This window comes from Urtica dioica, chromosome 10, assembly GCF_054948205.1.
Source record: "Urtica dioica subsp. dioica isolate 48M chromosome 10, U.dioica_male_clone48M_v1_H2, whole genome shotgun sequence".
In the NCBI taxonomy this organism is placed as follows: Eukaryota; Viridiplantae; Streptophyta; class Magnoliopsida; order Rosales; family Urticaceae; genus Urtica; species Urtica dioica.
Window position 1 is genome coordinate 17,828,594 of NC_142765.1, and position 25,444 is coordinate 17,854,037.

At 36.3% G+C, this 25,444-nt stretch overlaps 2 protein-coding genes across 2 annotated transcripts; both read left to right on the forward strand.

Moving 5' to 3' along the window:
• Positions 1 to 1,799: 1,799 nt before the first annotated feature.
• Positions 1,800 to 2,354, forward strand: LOC149383655 (uncharacterized). Its single transcript, XM_089627868.1, has one exon. It carries the CDS (start codon positions 1,800 to 1,802, stop codon positions 2,352 to 2,354), a length of 555 nt encoding a protein of 184 aa, XP_089483994.1.
• A 17,671-nt stretch (positions 2,355 to 20,025) lies between these two features.
• On the forward strand, positions 20,026 to 25,071 carry LOC149383656 (serine/threonine-protein kinase 52-like). Its single transcript, XM_089628512.1, has 6 exons — positions 20,026 to 20,811; positions 21,955 to 22,076; positions 22,165 to 22,361; positions 22,465 to 22,639; positions 22,954 to 23,088; positions 24,546 to 25,071. Exons 1-6 carry the CDS (start codon positions 20,484 to 20,486, stop codon positions 24,753 to 24,755), a joined length of 1,167 nt encoding a protein of 388 aa, XP_089484638.1. The 5' UTR covers positions 20,026 to 20,483; the 3' UTR covers positions 24,756 to 25,071.
• The last annotated feature ends 373 nt before the right edge of the window (positions 25,072 to 25,444 follow it).

Genomic DNA, 25,444 nt, shown 5'->3' on the forward strand with positions numbered 1-25,444 from the left:
ATCTCGGACATCAACGACACCATAATCACTTTGATTCCCAAAGTCGACCATGCCACAAAGGTTAGTGAGTTCCGACCCATTAGTCTTTGTAATGTGATTTACAAAGTAGTTTCTCGATGTCTTGTGACGAAGTTGAAGGGTATTATGGAGGAGGTGATCTCAGAGAACCAATGAGCTTTTGTTGGGGGACGCCAAATTTTTTACAACATTATGGTGTGCTTTGAGGGGATCCACACGATGAAGAGAGGTCGGTTCGAGAATGGTGGTTTCACGGCTCTCAAGATTGACATGGCCAAAACTTATGACCGGGTAGAGTGGCACTACATAGAAGCTATGATGCTTAAGCTCGGCTTTGCCGTGGAGTGGGTGGAAATTATTATGCGGTGTGTTAGCTTGGTGAGCTATTCCTTCAACATCAACGGCTCGGTGTGCGGGAAAGTGGTTCCGGAAAGGGGCCTTCGCCAAGGGGATCCACTATCACCTTTCCTCTTCCTTATTTGAGCGGATGGGCTCTCTTGCCTTCTCAAGGAAGGGGAGAGACGAGAGAGCATTACGGGGGTCCGATTCGGGTGCGGTGATCTCCGAGTCTCGCACTTGCTCTTCGTCGATGATAGCTTCATTTTTTTACGGGCTTGCCTTGAGGAAAGTGAGGCGATTAGAGGCAGCCTTGCGACGTACTCCACCGCGTCCGGTCAACTTGTCAACTACGCCAAGTCCGACATTAGCTTTGGGTGCGATGTGGCGGAATAGGGTAGAGAAGACATCGCTTTGAGCCTTGGAGTGTCGATCATGGAATGTCACCAACGGTATCTCGGCCTCCCTACCCTTACCGGAAAGATGAAATTGAAGTGTTTAACTTTATCCGGGATATAGTGTGGGCGAAGATCAAGTCGTTGAGGGGTATATGGTTCTCCCAATCCGGTAAGGGTATATGGTCCAAGCTATTCCTAGCTACGCGGCGAGTTGCTTCCGGCTCCCCAAAACTCTTATCTCCGTCATCCACAAGGCGGCAACGAAGTTTTGGTGGGGGAATAGCGGTGAAGAGCGAAATATCCACTGGTGTAAATGGGAGGAACTCACCAAGCACAAGAGTGAAGGAGGGCTCGAGTTTTGTGATTTGGAAAAATTTAATCAAGCTCTCGTCGTTTAGTGGCATCTTCTTAGGAGACCAGGCAGCCTCATCGAGCGGGTGTTACGTGCGAGCTATTTTCTTGGGGGGGGGGGGGGACCTTCTCGGAGCTACTTGTCCCTCGGCCGGGTCTAGCCTTTGGCGCGGGTTAACATGGGGAAGAAGATTATTACCAAGGGGTCTCGGTGGAGAGTGGGTGACGATGAGTCCGTGTTTGTGATTAAGGAAAAATGGATCCCACTGTCCGACAATTTCTCCCTTGTCGATCCTCATTTTATTCCGGATAATATGCGGGTGACGGAGCTTATGAACTATGAAGGGGGGTGGAATGAAGCCTTGGACCGAGACATGTTCGAGAGGGAGGATGCAGAGTCCATTCTTGCTATTTCAACGAGTCGAGCTAGTTCGGGTGATGTCCTTCGGTGGCATTACTCCAAAGACGGGGAGTACCCGGTGAAAAACGGGTATTGACGAGCTAGTTTGAACCTTCCGATGGCTAGATCATCAACTCGTTCGAGGTTTGCTACATGGTGGAACACTCTTTGGAAACTCAAGATTCCACCTAAAGTTAAACTCTTTGCTTGGAGAGCTTGCAAATGTTGGATCCCTGTGAACATTGCGCACCGCCGCCGCCGCATTACCGACGACGCCCGTTTCCCCGTTTGTCGTGATGGCCCGGAAACGGTCAATCATGCCTTGTGAGGGGTGTCGTTGGGTAAGGAAGGTGTGGAAACTTACTCGCTTCGGGACGATGTTGAAGGAATTTCAAGGAGAGAATGCTTTAACCATCTTCCCCAATGCCGTAGAGTCCGATGAGGTTAGTAATTTTGATTTGTTTGTTGTCTTGGTTTGGGAGATTTGGAACCATAGGAACAAAGTCCTTTTCAGTAACGCTACATGGTCCCGCGAAGCGCTTACGGAGTGGTCGGGAGAGTTCCTCGTGGAGTATAGAGTCGCGAACATGGGCACTTCCGCCAAGGGCAGCAAGTCCGCGCTCGACAAGTGGCCGCCTCCGCCTCCCGGAGTGATGACGGTGAGTGTCGACGTGGCCATTGACGATAGAGGGTACCGCTATGGCACCGGTTGTGTGATTCGAGACCATCGGGGGGTGGTTGTGGCTTCGGAGGTATCGGCCAAGGCTCATGGGTTTGACGCCCCTCTTGCGGAGGCTACCGCATTCTTAGGGGGCTCGATCTCGGTAGAGATTTCGGTTGTTCTCGGGTAGTGGTGCATTCCGATTGCCTCCAAGTCGTTTGTGCGGTCAAGAACAGAATCATTCCGGCTACGGAGCTCGGCACTATCTTAGAGGATATTAAGGTTAGTGTTCTTGGTTTTCATGATTTTAGTATCCTCTTCATCCCTCGTTCGTGTGAGGATATTAAGGTTAGTGTTCTTGGTTTTCATGATTTTAGTATCCTCTTCATCCCTCGTTCGTGTAATGTGGTACCCCATAATTTGGCTCGTTTTTCTCTAGTTGTCAATTCGGAGGTACGTTGGTCGGGGCTTGTCCCGCCTTGTGCCGTCCGTGGTGTTTTTAATGACTTTCCGGTGATGTAACCACGGTTTTCCTTCGCCATACGTGAGGGTATTAATATATTGCCGCGTGATTCCGCCCACGTTTTATAATATATATATATATATATATATATATATATATATATATATATATATTTATATATATGGTTAAAATGCTAGTTGCCGATAATTGCCAGGTAGTTTGATTTATAACTCTTATCGACATGAATTTTAATGAAATATAAATTTTATTTTATTATAAATTTTAATTTTTTCTACGTGGAAATCTTGACATTTTATAATTACGATCGAAAGTGATCTCAATATTAGATTTTCGGCCAGTTTTTAGAATTTATCGAAATATCCAAAATTTTGATTATTTTGCATCTCTTTGACGGGTGTCCATTGAGAACTAAAATTCCACGGCCATGCTGAGTATTTAAGTTTTAAACTCAGCTCAATGTAAATTTTCTATTCTATTTTTTTTTAATAATTTTTATTTTATTTTTTACTATCAAGTTGAAACTTTTTACTTAATAACATTTATTTTACCTGCGACACGCACGACTACTATATCTTTGTTTCCTTCTCTTTAATGTATACCGTCGCCTACATTTGTCTACAAATTAGTGTGTATATATATATATATATATATATTAAAGAAGTAATCAAGTAAATAAGCTTAGCTTAGCACTTACATCATTAATTTCTGTAAATTGGATACAATGAGTAAACTTGTTGTAGTTCCGCCTTTAAAAGCTTTTAAAGCAGAGCACATGATGAAGATGATATTTTTGATCCATCTACCCAAACATTTATAGTCGGTGGAAATTAAAATCATAAAACTAAAAGTTGAAAAAAAAAAAAATTCACGTAACGCATAAATTGTATGGCTAACCTTTGTCCTTAGTGTCCTCACTTGGAATCATTCATTAAATGGGTCTTGACCAAACTTTGTGAGAGCGTGATTTCATGGGGTATGATATGAATATCAAATATTTTTTTGGACCACTAACTAAGATTAGTGATCAAAAGCAACTACCTTAGTTAGGGCAACAATTTTTTTTTCTTTTCTTTTTCACGTAACTAATTAAGATCAAATTTGGGAAGCTTATAATTTTTGGACAAGCATACACTTTATTCTGAGCTTAGATTTGACCAAATATTTTTGCGAAAATTGGAAAAGAATTTCAAGTGCTACTTTAATATTGTTTGGGGGTGGGGTGGGGTGGGGTAAGGATGGGATGGGGTGGGGTGGGGTGGGGTAAGGACAGGATGAATCAACTAGTTTTGATTCCTATATGGAAAGAGTGACAAATTGAGAAATTGACCATTTTACTATCATTTTATAACATTTTTTTATCATTAATATAATTTGGACAAAAATAATAAAAAACTCAATGTACAAATACATTTGTACCCTTAAGTTTTTAATTGTTACCAGACCATTTAATTCATTTCCCTACACAGCTCTCTACGTTTTTTTTTTCTTTTCTTTTCATTGTTTCTCTACACAATCTTTAACAATCTCTCCCACTGGCAGAAAAAAAAAACCCATATCCTTTTAAAAATCCCAAATCACTACGTCAAGAAACACCGTCGCGAGGATGTCGCCGAAAAAGTATTTTCTGCCACCGCTGAAACAGCCATCTTTGACCAGCCGTTTGAAATCATCTACAAACCTAGCGCGGCAGTGGAGTTCATCGGCAAGGTTGGCCATGGAGGGAAGGCTGTTCGAGATGTCTACGAACCCGGCATTGCGGCGGAGTTTGGTGGCAAGCCCACATGTCAACAAATGACATGATTTGTTGACATCTACAAACTTTTCAGTGTTGTCATTTGTTAACATATACATGTCAATTATTGATATGTATGTCAACAAATCAACAAACTTTTCAGTGTTGTTATTTGTTGACATCTATATGTCATCAAATCATGTCAATGACATATATATGTCAATATATCGCCGAACAAACTTAGATTAAAAAAAAAACAAAAAAAAAATTCTTGATGAGACTCGGAAAAAAAATTTAGGAAAAAAAGTAAAAAAAAAAAAGAGAAGAGGGTAAAAATAGATAAAAAAAAAGACATTCTCTCTTCAAGATTTACTACTAGATTTGTTTAAATTATGGTTTTGATGGAAAAAAATGAAATAGGTTATCAAATGGTACTAGGATGGTCAATTTCTTCAACAAATATATACTTCTCAAAAACAATTTAGAAGCAGGACTCAAGGCTTGCCCATATGGTAAGCAAAGTAAGCCAAGCCTTAAGACCCAAAAAAATTGGAAGAAAAAAAAGTCCAAATTTTTTCATTTAATAGGCCTCCATATTCTAGCAAATCTGATGATTTTATTGTACCTATTCTCTTACTTGAATCTGATTATTGCATTCGTCTAAGAAGAAAAAAAATCCATGATTAGTTATGGCCCAATTTTTAATTGAAACGCTGAATGAGTTTACGAGCGACTTTTGCTCTTCTTTCCAATGCCGTTACACACCGACTTTCCACCACGCTGAACGATTTTTTTTTATTGCTACAAAGATTAATTCAAAGGAGAGGAGCTTCAAAAAATTAATCTTTAAGGTAAACTTTGATTAATAGAGTTTTATTTATATATATATATGTCATTTTCATAATCATCAAAATGTTTCTCTCATAATTAGTGACCATTTGAGAGATTTAGAGACAAATACATTGAATCACCAAGGTGAAGAAAGCAAAGAAGAAAAAGACAATCATTTATTGACTCCAAGCAAATGTTTATCTCTCTAACTTGATTATTTTTTGTGTTGATGTTTTACGTTATTGCATTCAGTTTTTTTTTTTTTTTTTTTTTTATACTTTTCGTGTGTGATTTACTTTTTAGAACATACAAAAACCATGCCTTGTCGAAAATATGTTTCCGGTTATGAAATATTAAAAAAATGAAGAATTAGTTAACTCTCAAAAAAGAGTTCTTGAAAAATTTATAACGAATAAAAGATCAAATAACGAATGATGAAGTGCACGAGACAAGGATTGAAATCCCGGGGGAACCGGCCGGGAACCGGCCGGGATCCCCCTTTTCTGAACTCCCCGGCACCGGAACCACCAAAACCGGAAGTTTCCGGTGATTCCGGGGGAACCGGACCGGGAACCGGGAAGGAACCCGGATCCCGCCAACCTGCTAGCTTTCCGACGCGACTACGGCCATTTCTTCCCATATCCCGCCTTTCCCGGTTAGCTTCCCGGCGTCTCCTCTCAGTCCGGCGTCCTCGTCTTCTCGGCTAGAACACGCGCGCGAGGTGGGTTCCGGGTCTCGGTGGCTGTCGGCCGAGCTCCCTCTCCCTCAGTCGCTCGCTCTCTCTCTCTCTCTCTCTCTCTCTTGCTCTCCCTCGATCTCTCTCCCTCTCTCTCTCTCTCCCGCTCGGTTCTCTTTTTCTTCTTCTTTCTTTTCTTTCTTTCTCTTTCTTTCTTTCTTCTTTCTTTTTTTTTTCTTTTTTTTTTCCGTGTCCTTTAATTTTATTAGGTAACTAATGTAGATAAGTGATGAGTTGGCAAGCTCAACCTTATCCTAATAATTATAATCCAACCTCTTTTCCTTGTTTTCTTTCAAATGGGTCCCTTAAAAATTGTTACAACCACGTCATTTTCTTATAATTATTTAGTTAAATCCATAACCGAACAGATTATAATTATATTATTCGAACCGAAAATTTTCCCGTTCGTTCTCGATTAATCAAAATATATTTAAGGTTTCTCGGAATTAATTCCCATTCTTGAGAATGTATTTCTTAAATTAATTTCCGGAATATTTCCTCGGAATTAATTTATCATTCGAGATAAACTCGATAATTCATTTACTCTTTCCGAGATTTCTCATTACCTTAATATATTTAAATTACTCGATAAACTCATTGGACCATAATTCACTCGAGAGACGGAAAAATATAACGAGAAATTTACTTCACTAATTTCCTCCCGGATTCCTTTCACGTTGAAATTAGTTAGGTCGCTAAAATATATTTTCACTTTCACAATCCTTCTTACATTCGTGAAAATATTCTAAAACCTTATCGATCTTGATATTCTTAATTTCTCATTCTCGATTATTTCCTCGTTCCTTCGAGAAATTCCTTGATATTATTTCCTTTGAAATCTTGAAATCTCACTTGAGTAGTCATTTATATTCCTTCTATTGAACTTACTTTTTGTTGTGTTTGGAATTTGGTATTGTGTTGAAACATTGTAAACTATTTTTAATTTTATGAATTTTATCCTACGTACTTTGTATGTTTTTTTGTATATTTCTTTTCTGAATTCCCCTCGGTAAATACGGTATTTGACGGTATTCCTCTACGGTAACGGTAAGTTCAACGGTACCGGTTTCCTTTTTTTTCCCCGCTTCCCCCAGTATTCCTTTACGGTACAGGGGGTTACCAGTAAATTCGAAAGCTCGGAACGGTAACGGTAACAGTATTTCGATCATTGGCATGAGTATGAAAATAGTAAAACGATGGTAAAAAAATCTAAAGTTACAATGGGTAATGAAGAAAAAATTGGTGATTGTAATGAAATTGAAATTGAAAAAGAAGACAATGTTAGAAATAGCTTTTAAAAATTTATATTAATACTTTGAATTTTATATTTATTTATTTATTTTTGTAAGGCCTCATTTTCATGTTTCGCTTAAGCCCTCGGCAATCGAGACAAACTATCTCACCTCAAAACACAAAGAAGAATGATCTACTTCCTTTCTCTCTAGAATTGAAGAAGAAATATTATTTTTGTCCCTCTCTCTCATATTTCTTTCACAAACAAAGGCTAAAATTATACCAAATTACATTCCCTCTCAAAAGGTGTCCAATAACTTGAGAAATCTAATTCTCTTGTTCTTCATTTAATAAGAGGAACATTCGGAAATATATCACCCTTTGTATCTTCTCTTTCAACTAAGGGAAATGAAGGGCACAGAAAAGCACACCACCCACGTCAAGTTCCCGAAGGTCTCCACCACGATCGTAAAACCATCTCTGACCCGTCACAATCCATTCGGAACCATAGGAGATTCGACGTTTCGCAACCCAAGATCGAGACACGTCTCAAGCTCGCACCTCGACACGTGTCCCATGAATATTGATATAAAAAAATGCATTAACAATATCTCTTGGATTTATTGCTATATTTGAGGTATTTTTGGTTGTTTTGTTGATTTTTTTTTTTAAAAACTAGAGGTTAATTTAAGGTTATTTTATTTTGGTGCTATATATATGTTTTGGGCAGCAGCTATATTATTTAACTATTTTATAGTAAGTAAAATATTGACTTATTTGTTGAAAACATTAGTGTTAATGAGATTTCTCATATAACATTCACGAAACACGTGGTGGAGTTGATGCTTGACACGTGTGTCACTCTTAGGGTCCTTGGGATCACGTTTCCATTGGTTTCGAGAGAGTCGTGATGGATTGGTGACGAACTCGAATGTCAGAACTAAGGGTTGATGATGATGGTGGCTAGTTGCTCCCGTCGAGTTCTTGAGGTCACGTTCCTTTTGGTTTTGAGAGAGTCGTAACGGAGTGGGGATGAACTCGAATGACACTATCTCTAGAAGGACCTAAGGGTTAGTGATGAGGGTGGCTGGTTTGTCGTCTCTCATTTCCTCCTCTAGTCAAAAGTTCGAGTTTGGTGTATTCAACAACATTCTCTGCTCGGTCCACTTCCCCCGTCGGCGCCAAGATCTCTCTTCGGCGATAGACCTCAGATCCATATCATCCACCTTTCCTCCGCCACCAATGTCGGTCCTTTTCGGTATTCTTTGGAGTTTTTTAGTGTTGATTTAATGCATCTTCTTCGGATTTGGCCACGGGATCGAGACCAACTCCAAAGCCCGGTCTTACCCTCTCGGCCCCGAGGTCGTCACCATTGCTCGTGTGCTCGCCGTCTCACCGGTCAGCCAAACTCACGTGCTCAAGCCCACAATGTCCAATCGAGATCTTATTAAAAGGACTTTGATTTTTCAGTAGTTTTTTTATTATTTCAAAATATACTAGATGTTTTGTTTAGTTTAGATTTTCTCTTGTCAGTGGAACTTTTAAGTTCTGAATGATGTGTTCTTGCTTTTGTTGGCATTGGTGCCCACAAGAAGAGTAGTAGTCATTACTTATATACATCTGATGTAATAAAATCTCATGAAGACTCTTGCTTGTAACTGCTGAATAACTAATAAAGAGTTGAACCCTTCATTCATTCTTCCTTATATGTTTGAAGCTTTATGATAAACCATAGTCTTTAGTCCTTAAACAAACCTAACAACAAATGAAGAGTCAAATATAGATTTGCATGAACAAACTCTTCATAGTTTGCTTAAAACATTATATTCACAATCTAAGGATCAAAGGGCTATTGATCTCAGTATGATTGTTAGGAGAATCTATGATGTCTGGTTATGAGACATAGATAGTTGGAGACTCTATAGTTCTTCCTAGGTATCTTCTGAAGATACTGAATTGACTAGTGCACTTCTAGAGACAGAATAAGAACAAACCATTCAACCTCTTCTGTCTCGAAGTCACTATGTATGAATTGCATCATGCTGACCTCAATCCTGAAATGAGACATGTCATTTCATAGCTTACATACTCTCATTTGAGAAATTCAGAGTTCTAGATTCACTATGTGATATAGACAAGACCTATTGGTGAAATACTAAGTTATGAAGATAACATGAACAACTTTGTGAAGATCTCATAGATATGGAATTCATGTACAAGATTGCTGAAATGCAATGTATATCACCTCATGCTTTGTTCCTTGGAATGTGAATAAATGAACTGGCCAGTGTCCAAATTGAGTCATGACTCTTTTGAATGAATCAATGTGACTTGTTAGCTCCTCGTCAATACATTGTTTCTAACTTATTCACAAGCGACAAATGAGTTGAAGAAATAACAATTATAAGGGTAAAATGGTAATTTTATAAATCCCATCTAGTTGATGATATTCATGAAGGGTAAACTAGATAATATTCAACGGATCCACTCATCACGATTAAGTAGAATTCTTGAGTAGAAAATATATTCATTTGAACCGAGAGATTTCAGTGTCAACTCTTTAGTGGAGTCAGTTGACATTAAGCTAGAACTTGGAAAAGGTTTGTGAACTTTTGAGTCCAAGTATGCTAGCTCAAGCTTTGTTCATTTGGATCCATGAGGTCACTACCACAAATCATTAGAGTAGGATTAGTTAAACAAGAAAGCTAAGTCAAAACAAGTTCAAACGTTGAACTAGACAAGTTTTACGAAAATTGTGTAAAGGGTAATTTTATCATTTAGGACATAAGATGGTATGAATGTCAATAAATAAGTTTTTGAAATAAGTCAAACGACCAACATTAGTGTATTGGGCCTTGAGGATTGAATTTCATTTTATGGAATTTTATGTGAAAATTCTACATGGGCTTTTCTTATATTGTCATGAACAAATAAAGAAACATCTAGAAGCATGTTCTAGAAGGTCTAATTTCGTGCACCATCAAGAGAGAAAGAGAATTTATTTTGTGCATTGATGTATGAATATACTTGCCAAAAGGAAAAAAAGGAAACAATTTTGTGGCACATGCCACATAGGTTTGGGCGGCCAAGCATGGAAGAAAAGAGGAAACTACTTCCCACCTTGGTATTTTGATAGGAATGGGAAATAAAGATTATGCTCATGATGTTGTCAATGGTGCCCACAAGAAGAGTAGTAGTGTCTATTTGTGTACATTTGATGTAATATAGTCTCACGAAGACTCTTGCTTGGAATTGCTTATTCATTAATGAAAAGTTGAAACGTTCATTCATTCTTCCTTGTCTGTTTGAAGCTTTATGATAAAACCTTAGTCTTTAGACCTAAACAAACTTAACAACTTACGAAGAGACAAATGTAGATTTGCATGAACAAACTCTTCGTAGTTTGCTTAAAACGATATATTCGCAATCTAAGGGTCAAAAGACTATTGACCTCAGTACGATTGTTAGGAGAATCTATGATGTCTGGTTATGAGGCATTGAGAGTTGGAGACTCTATAGTTCTTCTAGGTATCTTTCGAAGGTACTGAATTGACCAGTGCACTTCTAGAGGCAAAATAAGAACAAACCATTTATCCTCTTATGTCTCAAAGTCACTACGTATGAATTGCATCGTGCTTACCTTAATCCTGAAATGAGACATGTCATTTCATAGCTTACGTATTCTCATTTGAGAAAGTCAGAGTTCGGACTCACTATGTGATTCCGAACAGGACCTATTGGTGAAGTACTAAGTTATGAAGATGTCATGAGTAACTTTGTGAAGTTCTCATAGATATGGAATTCATGTACAAGATTGATGAAATGCAATGTATATCACCTCATGCTTTGTTCCTTGGAGTGTGAATAAATGAATTGGCCAGTGTCCAAATTGAGTCTTGACTCTTTTGGATGAAACAATGTGACTTGTTAGCTCATCGTCAATACATTGTTTCTAACTTATTAACAAGCGACAAAGGAGTTGAGGAAATAACAACTAGAATGGTAAAATGGTAATTTTGTAAATCCCGACTAGCTGATGATATTCATGAAGGGTAAACATTGATAGTATTCCGTGGATCCACTCATTACAATTAGGTTGAATTCTTGAGTAGAAAATAAATTCATGTGAACCGAGAGATTTTCAGTGTCAACTCTTTAGTGTAGTCAGTTGACATTAAGCTAAACTTGGAAAATGATTGTGAACTTTTGAGTCCAAGTATTTAGCTCAAGCTTTGTTCATTTGGATCCATGAGGTCACTGTCACGAATCACATCGAGTAGGAATAGTTAAACTAGAAGCTAAGTCAAAACAAGAACGAGACAAGTTTTACGAAAATTGTCTAAAAGGTATTTTTGTCTTTTTAGACATAGGACAAAATGAATGTCAATAAATTTTTTGACATTGTCATATGATGAAAAATGAAATTTAAAACACTCGGCATGAAGAGTTTATTGGGCCTTGAAGATTAATTTCATTTCATGGAATTTTACTTGAAAATTCTTAATGGGCTTTTCTTATGTTGTCTTGAACAAATGAAGAAAAATCTAGAAACCCATTCTAGAAGCCTTGCACGTCCAACCCTAGGAAAAGAAGGCTGAATTTCGTTCATGCCATAGTGTGAAATAGAGTTTATTTTGTGCATTAATGTATGAAGATACTTGTCAAAAGAAAAAAAAAAGAAACAAATTTCCTCTAGGAGGAAACTATGTTGGGCGGCCAAGGCAAGCAAAATAGGAAACAAATTTGTTTCTAGAAGCCAAGGCTTGCACGCCCAAAATGAATGGGAAATAAGGATTTGACTCATGAATATGTGATATTCTATAGAATATGAAACTACCTTGTTGAAGGTAATCCCTCTCCTATAAATAGAGGCCTTATTTTTCTCATTTCATTCATTCCAAGTTCTTTTCGTTTTTGTTTTGGCACCTAGGTCCACATTTGACCTAGCGTTTTTAGCTCTTCAACTTTGAGACTTGTTCTTGAGTCGTCGTGTTTAAAAGTGCCCACTCACTAAATCATTTTCTCTCGAGTGATTTAGTGATAGAAACTTTCGTGGTTGCTCGAGTTGCCGAGGAAGAAAGAGAGACGTGCTGCGAGGGGAGACGAACGTTGCAACCTTTTCCAAAAGCTTCTCAACGTTCAAGCTTCTAAAAAGGTTAGTAAATTTTATAATGCTCATTATAGTTTTTATTTACATGTACTTGCACTTTGTCCAGGTTAGTAAAATCGTTTTACTTGTAAAAGAAAATTTTTAAAATTTCGCCGCTTACCGAAGCGTTAATCTTTTTCTTAAACCCTAGATCAATTCCAACACATGAATATTTGATATTCAATAGAAAATAGGAAACTACCTCTTCAAGGCAATCTCTCCTCCTATAAATACCTCACCTCATTCACAATGTTGAACACACAAGTTTAGAGATTGAGAGCTTCTCTCTCTACAACTTATAGCCGCCCACCCTCTCTCTCTCTATCTCTTCTTGTTCTTTTGTTTTGGCACCTAGGTCCTCATTAGACCTAGCGTTTTGTTTTAGCTCTTTGGCTCAAAGACTTATTCTTGAGTCATAGTGTTTAAAAATGCCCACACACTAAATCCTAACCATTCTCTATAGACTCTAGTGGTAGAAACTTTTGTGGTTACTCACAGGTTCAAGAAGACTAGTGGGAGAGGCGAGCTGAGTGGGGAGACGAGCATTTCAACCTTCCTAAGGCTTCTCAACGTTCAAGCTCCATTCAAGGTTGGTACCGAGTAAAAATTAAATGTAGTTTTAAAATTTTAAATTATATGTTCATGCGCTTTGTCTAGGTTGAAGAAATTTTTTATATTCCGATGCTTGCTAGATGCGATAAATCTTTTCTTAATCCTAGATATATTCCAACAACTTTGGTTGCTAATCAGCTGGATTTTTTGTTCTCATTGTTGTGTGCTATTCCACTGAGATTGTTTTGAAACCTCAAGAGCGCAACATTTGAGAAGAAGATTGTGGGTTGTTCACTAACCTGAAGTTTTTGAATGCTTGCCGTAAAGTTTTGCTTATTATGCAGGTTTCGGATTTGAGGAGGTGGTCCTCTTTTTGGAGGTTGGTAGGCATTATTGGCTTGTTGTTGCTTGGGTGACATTTCATGTTGTCATCCTTGAATTTGAAAGGAGCTTATCTCCGATTTCGAGATAGGAAAATATTTTGACAGATCCCGAGTAAGTTTAATCCTGCGATTAGGTCTTGATGGTTTATATGCAACAACATTTTCGCATGGTCTAGTCGGTTTAATCTTGTGGAATTCTAATTTCTTAAAAAAAATGTAACTTTGATCATAACAATGCTTCAATGGGTTATAATTATGCTACATAGTTTATTATTGTGTTCAATGTTTGTGTTCTTGTTAGTGCTTTGCTAAATAATATGAGTTTTGTGTTACGTTAGGAATGCTTGAATTACCATATGATAGTTGTAGACTTCTACATTTTTTTAACTATCATAATTATTTTTGTCTTGCACAATAGTTGCCAATCTTGCTCAACTTGACTGTGCTACTATTGATATCACATGAAATGACTATATGCCTCAAATAGTAGATGCGGAATTGCATCTAAAATCAATTGGTCTTTTTGATATACTTAATGATTCATAATACCTCATCAATTCAAGTTAAGACAACGTCACTTGATGGAGGTCTAAAATGTGAATATATTTGTGTTGGAGATCCATGCATATTTATTATTTACCACTTCATATGCCTCGAAATGTAACATTGCAATAAGGATAAAATGTGTGATGTTTTAGAGATGGTCTTAGAAAGCATTATTAAAATGCCGCGGAGAAAAACCAATGATTGATGATAAGAAGACACTAAAGTACACAAAAACAATATTGTGATATATGCCAAGTTGAAAGTTGAAACATAAGTGAAGCTCGTCGAATGCAAAGTCGGATATACTCAAAGACTACGGGGGCAAGTCGGATCTACACATATTGTTCTGAGTGGGTTGACAAAATTACTATTTGATCTCATATAATTTATTTTAAAGACATTACGACCTCCAGTTTAAAAACGATACTTATTACCATTATACCAAAGTACAAATGATCCGATATAACTTAAACTTATTAGTAACTAGAGTTGTCCTCAATTTAAACATATTTGATGTGTTGTACTTTTCAACTCTACAGTTTCTACCTTCATTATAAATTTATTTATTTTCTGCTCTAACCTTCATTCTTAAATGATATTTTCTCTTGATTCCCTCCCTAAGAAAAGTATGTAAAATTGTATAAGACTACACATATATATGTCAAAAAACATATTATATACATCAATATATTAACGGCACTCTAGCAAATAAATCCTATTGATCAAAGGTTATAACTTTAATTTGGACAACGTTTCAAAAGTTTTAAAGAAATAGTCATTGCGATGATGTGTCACTAACAAAATTTCATTTTTGTCCTTCATTAAATTTAAATACACGGTTTTTTTTTTACCAATTATATATATTAGATTCAAAGAATCGGTTTTGTTTTTATATTTATAGGCAATTAGTGGTTGACTTTGGATTTAATATGTGATTTATAGCTAATTTTTGTGTGAAAATTTCAACCCTCTCTCTTTCTCTCTCTATTTTTGTCACATTTTTAGTCATAGAAAAGAGGTAAAAAACAACAACAGTTTGATAGTTGTTAATAGTTATTAATGATAATTAACAATTATTAATTGTGTAAAACCTAGAAACATGAAAATCCAGTAAGTTATTAACAGATATTTACGATTATTAACTGTGTAAAAACAAAAAAAAACGCAATAAATTAGAAATATATATTAGCAATCATTAACTTTAATGCCATACGTAAGAGAAAAACCAAAAAACCATCGAAACTAGGAAAACAAGCAATAGAAGATATTTTTTTTTATTAATATATAAAGGAAGAAATTGGCACCTTCCACACAATTACTTTTATAATTGTGCTTTATTTATTTATTTTTTTTCATTGAGCGCTCTTCCTTCTTCATTAGAAGGAAAACTCATCACTGATTTGTTGTGGTATCTAGACTCTACCACGTGCGAGATCAGACATAAAAAACATTCAGTATTTTATTTTGTCAGACTCTAACACTCAACCACATACTGATTTACATTTTGACTACCACCACCATTAATGAGATGTACTCCGTCAAGAGCGGTTACCGTGTAGCGATGGAGAGAGCCAGTACTCCGGCCGCCAGCTCTTCAGATCCGACGGTGATGGAGATGTGGTGGACGAAGTTCTGGCAGCTGAGAGCCCCTCCTAAGGTGAAACTCTTCTGTTGGCGAGTCTGTTTAGGCCAAATTCCGGCCAGAGAAGTCTTAGCCAAGAAGAAGATCACCTTTGACGACAGCTGCCCTGTTTGTCAAGAGGCGAGAGAGACAGTTTTCCACGCGATTTGGGGTTGCAGGTGGAGCATGAGAGTCTGGAAGGAGGTGGGCTTCGGCCACATTCTTCCGCCTTTCAGAGACGGCGATGTTTTCGACGCTATCCTCATAGTGACGGAGATCCTTGAGGTTCGTTTCCATGAGCTTTTCATTACTATTATCTGGGAACTTTGGAACCACAGGAACAATGTCTTAGCCGGGAGATCAGCTTGGAGCCAGCCACAGCTAGTCCAGTGGACGGTGAGCTTCCTCGAGTAGTACAGAGCGGCTATGGTTGGGGAGACTCCGACGAGCACGAGGGTGACTACGACCCCCAGATGGACCCCCCTAGGGACGAGACCCTCTCGATTAACGTCGACGCGGCACTCGCTCGTGACCGTGGAGGCTTCGGTGTCGGTTGTATAGTTCAAAACCACACCGGAGAGGTGATCGCCTCGCAAACGCTTTTCCTGGCTAGGGGGTTCTCCCCCTAGCTTGCGGAAGCGTATGCTGTCCTCCAAGGCATAGAGCTAGCTCGCAGCGTCGGTGGCAGGAGAGCGGAGATCCAGTCTGACTGCTTGGGGGTGGTGAGGATGATCAATGAGGGCGTGACGACTGCAACAGAGCTTAGGACGATCTTGCACCGCATCTTCAGAGAGGTGAGGGAGCTTGAGGTTTTTCGCATTATGCATATTTCTCGTCTTTATAATGTTGCAGCGCATAATCTAGCGCGCTTTGCGGTTAACCATCACTCGTCCTCGACCTGGCTGGGTTTAGTCCCGCCTTGTTCGGAGGAGGCTATTAGGGCCGATGATCGCGAGTTGAGGTCCCGCACGGCCTCCTAGGGCCCTTGTTGTTTGAGTTTATTCGTGTTTTCTTTACCGATGGTTTCTGTTTCATTCTTATTTTTGTAACCACGGTTTTCCTCCGCCATACGTGAGGGCTTTTATGATATTTCGTGGCTCCGACCACGCTTCCTCAAAAAAAAAAAAAAAAAAAAATTAGAAGATGATATATATGCATTATCGTAGGTCTTGGTGTATATATAACACAAACATATGAGTCTGGAGAGAGAGAGAGAGAGAGAGAGAGAGAGAGAGAGAGAGAGAGAGAGAGAGAGAGAGAGAGAGAGTTCAAATAAAAGTCGTCATTTTTTTAGAGAAAGTAAAAACAATCAATTTTATTTCTAAAATTAAAATTACCTTGTTTAAAATTAAATATATGTTTAAAGATATAATTGGAAATAAAGTTTTGGTTAAGTTGTCACATAAGCAAAATTAGCTATTTTATTAAAAAAAAATTGAAACGTTGACTATTTTAAAATTTGAATGTTTAGTTCTTATAATTTATCGTTTATTAATCAGACATGGATTTCTATCTCTTTTCTTCTTGATTTGCAACGGTTTTATTCTTCTATGTATTTATTATATCTCAATTTCTTTCCACCACTTTCTAAAGTTCATTTTCCTCGTACATCTCCCATATTTGTATAATACATTATCTCTATTTCTTAAATCTACATTCTCGTATAGTAAAAAAAATCTACTCTCACTTTATATATATTCTTTTACATTTTTAGTTATTTAAAAGTTGATACAAATTTAACTTTCTTAATAAAAAAAAGAGAGAGATTTCGATTAGATTTGATGATATTTTTAATTTTTCGTCTTTATGTGGTTTGACAAAAGTTTAGTTTCTTTAGAAAGTGAGATTCAATTTTTTTATTTTTTTTTTTATTTTTTTTTATTTTTTTTACAGTTTATTGTCTTATTTGGACCTGATTGTCAATCCATAGCTTAGACCATCTCCAATGGTGATGCATTTTGCATCAACATTTAGAGATTTCACTCCAATCATGATCTATAATTTGATGCATTTTCTATATTTGCATCTTATTTCAATAGGGGTGATCCAAATATAAATCACCACTATTCATAGATGTATAAACTTTTTTTTAATACCACAACTTTTAATAATTCTATAATTGACCCTATTTGAATTTGTAGTTACAATTTTATCCCTTATGTATATATTTTAATAAAACTGTTTAAATTATTAAATATATAGTCTAAAATACTTCAATTTAAATACAACTCATACAATAACAAAAAAAATACTACAATTAACCCACAATACTACATAGACAATTGAAATAAACATAACAAAGACATTAAAAAAAAACCCTACTACAATCGATTAACAAATGTACGTAATGATTTGGTTTATGTACTTTCTTATCAATTGATAAATTGGCATGTTTGATGTAATAGATCCAAATTTTATTTCATGTGTTTTTATTCATAAAATTAAATCACATATACAAATTTGGTGATATGAAAAGAATAATTATATATTTTGGGTAAATTTGTTAAATATAAAAGTATTATTGGTTTAAAACTGTAATTTTAAAAAAATTCAAGTGGGAAAGAATATACTCAGAATATTCTTTAAAGAGATGTAAAATAGAGATGAATTGAAGTGAAAAATACTGTTCACTGATGCAAAGATGTATTTTAGATCAAAATTGTGCATCATGATCGGAGATGCTCTTATTTATTTAGTGGTTCTAAATGTTTGATTTTCGTATTCGTGTGGTACTGTGGTTTGATGGAGTATCAATTTTTTTTTTTTTTTTTTTTTTTTGTTAGGTTAAGATTTGCATGTTGATCCCGTATTTTTCTTTGATTAGGTTTTGTGATTTTGGCTGTTCGGTTTTTTTATATATATATTAAAATTGGATTAATTTTTTGAAAGAGGGATTAATTTTTTTTTTTTTGTAAAGAAAATGATATATTACTCAGTCCGAATCATAATTGACTATATTTCCATATGCTATGAAATTTTGACTATTTTATTAGGGGATTAATTATAGTTAATTCATAGAAAATATCAATGCTCCAAAAAATTACGGAACTTTCGCAAATACCGCAAAAAGATTAAAAAAAAAAAAAACTATTGTAAACTAGTTGTTTATACAAATACTACAAATGTGCCGCAATCACTTATCTTTTTTATTTACTCACGAGTTGATTATAATTTTAATATTATATTAATAATAAATCAAATATCAATAATATATAAATATAATATACTAATTATTATTTATATTAATTTATTTGTTGCTAAAGGATTTATCAGTTTACTTTTTTGTACAGTTTATCCCTATGATTTACTATGTAACTGTAAAATTAATTAATATCACTATATTACGATCGATGTGCAATGTATCTTTAAAATTGAAGGTATAATGCTTGGTATAACCAAGGAATTAAATGTCGATGATTTTCGTCGATTTTCGACGAAGGTAATATTTTTTCCATTTCGTCGTCGTTTTTCGTCGATTTTCGTCGTTTTCTATTTTTTATCGTAATTTGGGAAAAAAATCCATAACAAATACGACTTGGCCAGATCTCGACGGAGATAGGGGTGTGGGCTCGAGACGGTTGAAGACAAGTACACAAAAAAAAAAAAAACTAATCGTGATTAGTGAAAAAACATCATCAGTAAAAAAAAATAAACCAAACCACTTTAAGGAAAAGAAAAAACAACTCAGAGAAGATGATGAAGAGAGAGACAAAGAACACGGCGGAGTCGGCGATGGTCGAAGGAGGTTGAGCGAGAGAGAAGAAGCGGCACCGGTACCGCAATCGTTCACGTAGAGAGAGTTTCGCAGTACAGTGAATGACGTGGGTCGGTGGTGGTGTTCGACACCGGATAAGTGGGCTGGAAGATTTAAGTGTGGAAGGTGAACATAAGAGAAAAGAAAGAGACGGCTATGAGAGGTAAAAAGTGAAACTTGGGTTTTATTATACATAACATTTGGCTCTAGTAGGCTCTGTAAAAACCCATCAATAACTTATTTTGATGGCCCTTCCTTTGCTCGCCACATCATCCCACCTCAAATAAATTATTTTGAGCGTCGCTCAAATAACTAAGCAACGCATATATACCGACTTCTATTCCTTGATTTGTAGTGGTGAACATATGTATGTATTACATACAATGTATATATGTATATATATATATATATATATATATATTACATGTATATATTTTAAATATATTTTGCCATATTTTTTTTGTTCGGTTTTCCATCGGTATGTCGATTTTTCATTGAAAACGGAAAATCGAATAATTTTTTCCACATTTTTTCCGTTCGATTTTTCATCGACTTATCGTTTTTTTTCGTAAATCATGAGGTTCGAAACGGTAACGAAAACAACATTTAAAACTTTGGGTATACGTATAATGTAGTTGCGGTAAATAATATTTTAATTTTTGTTAAAATTAAATTTTTTATAATTTTTGTTAAAATTAAATTTTTTTTATAATTTTTGTATTATTGTTAAAAATGAAATATTTTATGAAAAGTATGACTAGAGAGAAAGAAAGAAGGTGGTAAATTAATAGTGTGAGCGAGAGAAAAGAGAAAATAGAAAATAGAAAATAAGGGAGAAGAGACCAAAAGTGGGTCAGAGTTTCTGTGCTCACATGGCTCAGGCAATTCCATGTGCCCACATGCCTACCTGATTGGTTTTCAGATCAAACTCTTAACTCTCAGTCTCAACTCAATTCCACGAAACTTGTGAAAAATAAAATCTCTCTCTCTCTCTCTCTCCCCTCACACTTCCAAGACAAATTTCTTGATTGCTGATTATTCCTAAAGCACATCATAACTGAAATCATTTCATTCAACACAGGCAGAACGAATCTCCGTGCCTCCCTCTAATCAAAATCCCCAAAAATCCCCCCAATAAAGGTCGAGTCTTTAACCGATCACAGAAAACACTTTCAACACACAATGAACCTCTAAAATCCCCAAATTCCAGAAATAAAGTCCGAGTCTTTAAGCGATTGAGAGAGACCCATAAGAAAATAAAGGATTAGATTCAAGTTCTTAGTGTTGGGTCGGTGAAAATGAAGGAAAGCAATGATGGGTTCGTGAGAGCAGATCAGATTGATCTGAAGAGCCTTGACGAGCAGCTCGAGAGACACCTCAGCAAGGCGAGGACGAAGAGGGTCGGCGAAGAAAACGACAGCGAAAACGTCCAACACAATCATCTGCAAAACGACACGAAGCTGAGCATAAGTCTGGGCAGGCCAAGCGCGGCCATTGGCGCCTCCAAGCTGAAGGAAAGGCAGGAATGGGAGATCGACCCTTCGAAGCTTCTCATCAAGACAGTCATTGCACGTGGCACGTTTGGGACCGTCCATCGCGGCGTCTACGATGGCCAAGATGTCGCCGGTCTGTTCTTCTATTTTCCTTTTATTTTTTTATAATTTAGTAAAATATTGAATGTTGCAGTTAGTATTAGCTTAAATTTTACAAAAAAAAAAGCCACCTAACTAGAATCTATTATTATTTTAATTAAAATAACATTTTTATAACAAGAAACATGAAGCGTCCTACTAATTGTTATGTATTCATGAATTTTAATTAATAAATATTTTTGTTACAATGGATTCAAGTTATTAGAAAACAGAAAGCAGAAAAAGACTCAATATTGAAATATTTCAGTGAATGGTCTAACGTCTTGAAATTTCGATCCATTCCATTTATTGTTTTGTTTCTGTTGATAATGTGTTTGATTTGTTGTTCATGTTGTGCCATTAGTATTTCATATTGAGAATTACATCAGCCGTTAATATAATCATTGTTCATATTTTTTTTTCTATGTTATTTTGCTTTAGTCACTTAACATTTTTACAATAAAAAGATGAAAAACTCAAGTTCTTGAATAAAAAGAGCTTTTATTTCATTTTTGTTTGATCTTCCATTCCTTGACCTTGAGTGGTGATAGTGAAAATGTTTTGTTTTTAATATAAATTTTATGATAAGAAAACAAATGTGGTTGAAATTTGATGATGTGCCTTGCAAACTAGTTCAGTTACAATACGGGATTAGGTGGATGGATCATCATTTGAAATTTATCCTAAAAAATGATGTCACACCACTTACCATGTACTGCAATGTTCTTGATCTATTTTTTTTAAGTTTTATTTTAGTTTTTATAGGAGTATGAAGTTTTATATTTTATATATTATTTATCTATTAATGTTTTGTGGTGATTGATTGACAATTGTGATTGTAACTCTTACGAAATCCGTGACTCTTAAGCACGGATTGTGGATGAAGTTTGTTGCCTTCTTGCTGTTGTTGATAACGAAGACACTGTTTTCTTTATTTATTAATTATATATTCAATTTATTTTATTTAGCTTTCATGTGATCCCATCTGTGCGCTGAAATATTTTCTTGAAGATTCTAATTTATTTTTTTATTAAAAATAATAATTTCACCACACACAATCATTTGGAAACAAAATTATAATCTATCTTGTCATATGTAGCTTACAAATTACTCATTAATTAAATAATTGGAAATTCAGTGAAACTGCTTGATTGGGGTGAAGAAGGACACAGAACAGAAGCTGAGATTTCTTCACTGAGATCAGCTTTTACCCAAGAAGTTGCTGTGTGGCATAAACTTGACCATCCCAATGTGACCAAGGTCTTACAGTCTTATCTTTTTTTGGGTTGCTTGAGTCTCACGTTATCTTCAATAGAATCTGAATATGTTCTGGTGTGTGTGATTCCAGTTCATAGGAGCCACGATGGGCTCGTCGGAGTTGCGATTACAGACGGAGAACGGCCCGATCGGAATGCCGACGAGCGTGTGCTGCGTGGTAGTAGAGTATCTCCAGGGCGGGAATCTCAAGTCTTACCTCATCAAAAACAGGCGCCGAAAGCTCGCTTTCAAGGTCGTCGTTCAGCTCGCTCTCGACCTCTCTAGAGGGTATTTTCGACCTTTCCCTTGTCTCGCACTCTCACCATAACGAAAGATTATATCTCTCTCTCTATTTTTTTGTTGATTTAGTAATATTTTTTTTCGGGTGCAGTTTGAGTTACCTACACTCTCAGAAGATAGTCCACCGAGACGTGAAGACGGAGAACATGTTGTTGGACAAGACACGCACAGTAAAAATAGCCGATTTCGGGGTTGCCCGTGTCGAGGCTTCAAACCCTAATGACATGACCGGAGAGACTGGGACGCTCGGTTACATGGCTCCCGAGGTATTTTTATCATCAATAAAAAAAAATTATTTTCCTGAATATCAATTTTCTTGTAAGGGTGACTCGCATTGTAATTCAATATATAAAGCGACAAAGACGTCTCACCCCAGAAAATTAATAAATAAAAGAGAAATATAGTAAAGTAACTGCGTTGGACAAACTTCTTAGCATAGTAAACTAGCCACTTTGATTGGAGTAAACTTTTTTTAGTTAGTTTGGTTAGTTGGCCTAAAGGTAAAAACCTCAGGCTATTTTGCGAATTTCCTTCCTTAAATATTTTTATGTTTGGGCGAATATTCGATAATAAATTGCAGGTTCTGAACGGGAATCCGTACAACAGGAAGTGTGATGTGTACAGCTTTGGAATCTGTCTGTGGGAGATATATTGCTGTGACATGCCCTATCCCGACCTCAGTTTCTCAGAAGTCACTTCCGCCGTGGTTCGCCAGGTCAGATAATACTAAAAATATTTACCCAGACAATATATATCATATCAGTAAATGACGAGATGATAGTTAAGTGGTAAACACTTCATATAGAAAGATTGTGTTTTTAGTGAAATTTTTTAATAAAATGACCAAAATGCTACAAAACTAATTGTTTGAGTTTGAGGATCATTTTGCGCACAAAATTATGTAAGAGACATTACTTGCATAAGTCTTTCCTTTAGAACCTTGAAAATACGGCGAAAGTGAAAATACGAGTGGAAGTGAAAAAATCAAATAGAAGGCAATATGGGAAGGAGAATTACAATTATATATTGTGCTGAGAAGCCATTGAAAATATGAAAGAATGCGAAGAGGAGAAAGTGAGAAAAAAAGACACAAACGCGGCGGATCCCACATCCAAAAATTTAGACGTTTCATTTTTTCACCTGATTTGAATCCTCTCTTTAGTTGTAAATTTTTCCTGTCCCTTATATTTTTCACGCAATCCAAACAACACGGAGAAAATGGCAACCCTCTTATTTTCCTTGTGGCGTTTGAGTGGAAGAAAAATAGAAGGGAAATGAAAATAGAATGGACTATGTATATATAACTAATGAGTAGATTTGTTTTCCATGGAAATTTTGGTGGAAAATGAAATCCATCTAAATTTTTGTGTCTGCTCTCTCTCTCACAACGTCCAAACACAACATAGAATTTTGATTTTCCATCCAATTTTACATTCCATTTTCATTCTCCCTCGCATTTCTCGGGTTCCAAACAGAGCCTAGCAACTGACTACTCGCGGTAAAAAAGCCTCAGAAAAGAGAGAATAATTCGTATTACTCCCATCTAAATTTCTACGTGTGAAGACCGCTTGCGTTTATGTCTGCTCTCTCTCTCTCATAGAATTTTTATCCTCCCTCCAAATTTACATTCCATTCTCCTACTCCCTCGCATTTCTCGGGTTCCAAACGGAGTTTAGTGACTACTTCCGGTATAAAAAAAAAAAAAAAAACTTAGCATAGTAAACTAGCCACTTTATGCAAATCGAAGGGACTATGTATAACCAAGGACGAAGCCAAGAATTTAGATTAGAGGGGACTAATATACAAAATAAAGTTCAGGGGAGCTAATTTATAAATGTTAGGGTAAAAAATGTAAAAATTTATGAAAAATGGGCAAAAGTGCAAAATGATTTTTTTTCCCCTTGTGTATAACTAATGAGTGGATTCGTTTTCCATGAAAATTTTGGTGGAAAATGAAATCCATCTTTCAAAAAAAATAAAATAAAATGAAATCCATCTAAATTTTTGTGTCTGCTGTCTCTCTCACGACGTCCAAAAACAACATAGAATTTTGATTTTTCCTCCAAGTCCACATTCCATGTCCATTCTCCCTCGCATTTCTCGGGTTCCAAAAGGCGTCAGAAGAGAGAATAATTTGTATATTTTCTTTTTTGTTGGTGGTGGGGTTTGCAGAATCTGAGACCGGAGGTCCCTCGGTGTTGCCCGAGCTCGCTGTCGAACGTGATGAGGAAGTGTTGGGACGCGAATCCGGAGAAGCGGCCGGAGATGGACGAAGTGGTGTCCCTTTTGGAAGCCATCGACACCTCCAAAGGCGGCGGCATGATCCCCGGCGACCAGCAGCCCCACGCCTGCCTCTGCTTCCGCAAACACCGCGGCCCCTGACATCCCTTTTCTATCTCTGTGCTTACTATATTCACGCTTGCTTCGTAATCGTATACGCCCGAATCCGAAAGAAAGAAAAAAAAAATTAAATGCATCTCGGTTTTTGCGGAGGATGTAAAAAGCTTTTGTTAGTTTTGTTATTGTTATTATTGTTTTTTTTTTCTTTTGTTTCTTTTGTTTAGAGTAATGTTCTATTTGTATGTACTGTTATTATGTTGCCATCGAATACTGAAAAGAGAAAAAAATTGATAATGCTGTGCTGTAAGTTCTTTGCTTAATTTATGTGATGATTTGTTATGGGATTCTTCATTTTTTATATGCTTTTAATTTTTTGTTTTTGTTTATGTTTTATGATATTTTCAAAACTCGGGAGTAACAATGTTTGAGTTAGTTTTAGTGCTGTTGAGAATTCAGGATTTCGTTGCTCATTTCAGAAGGTGAGATTAGAAGACATAGTTGTACATAAACATACATTTGAGGAATATACAGTTATATGTGCCACGTCACTAATGTGCCAACAGTCGACTAATATTGAATCTAACGACAAAATCCTAAAATGCGATCCTACAAATCTACTGTTTTGTTCACCACTTATTTCGGAAAGTAGAATCCAAATCCAATTATCTATTTCAAATTAGACTGTGTACTAGATCTAGAAAAAAAAGGAAACTATTAAAAAGAGGAATAAA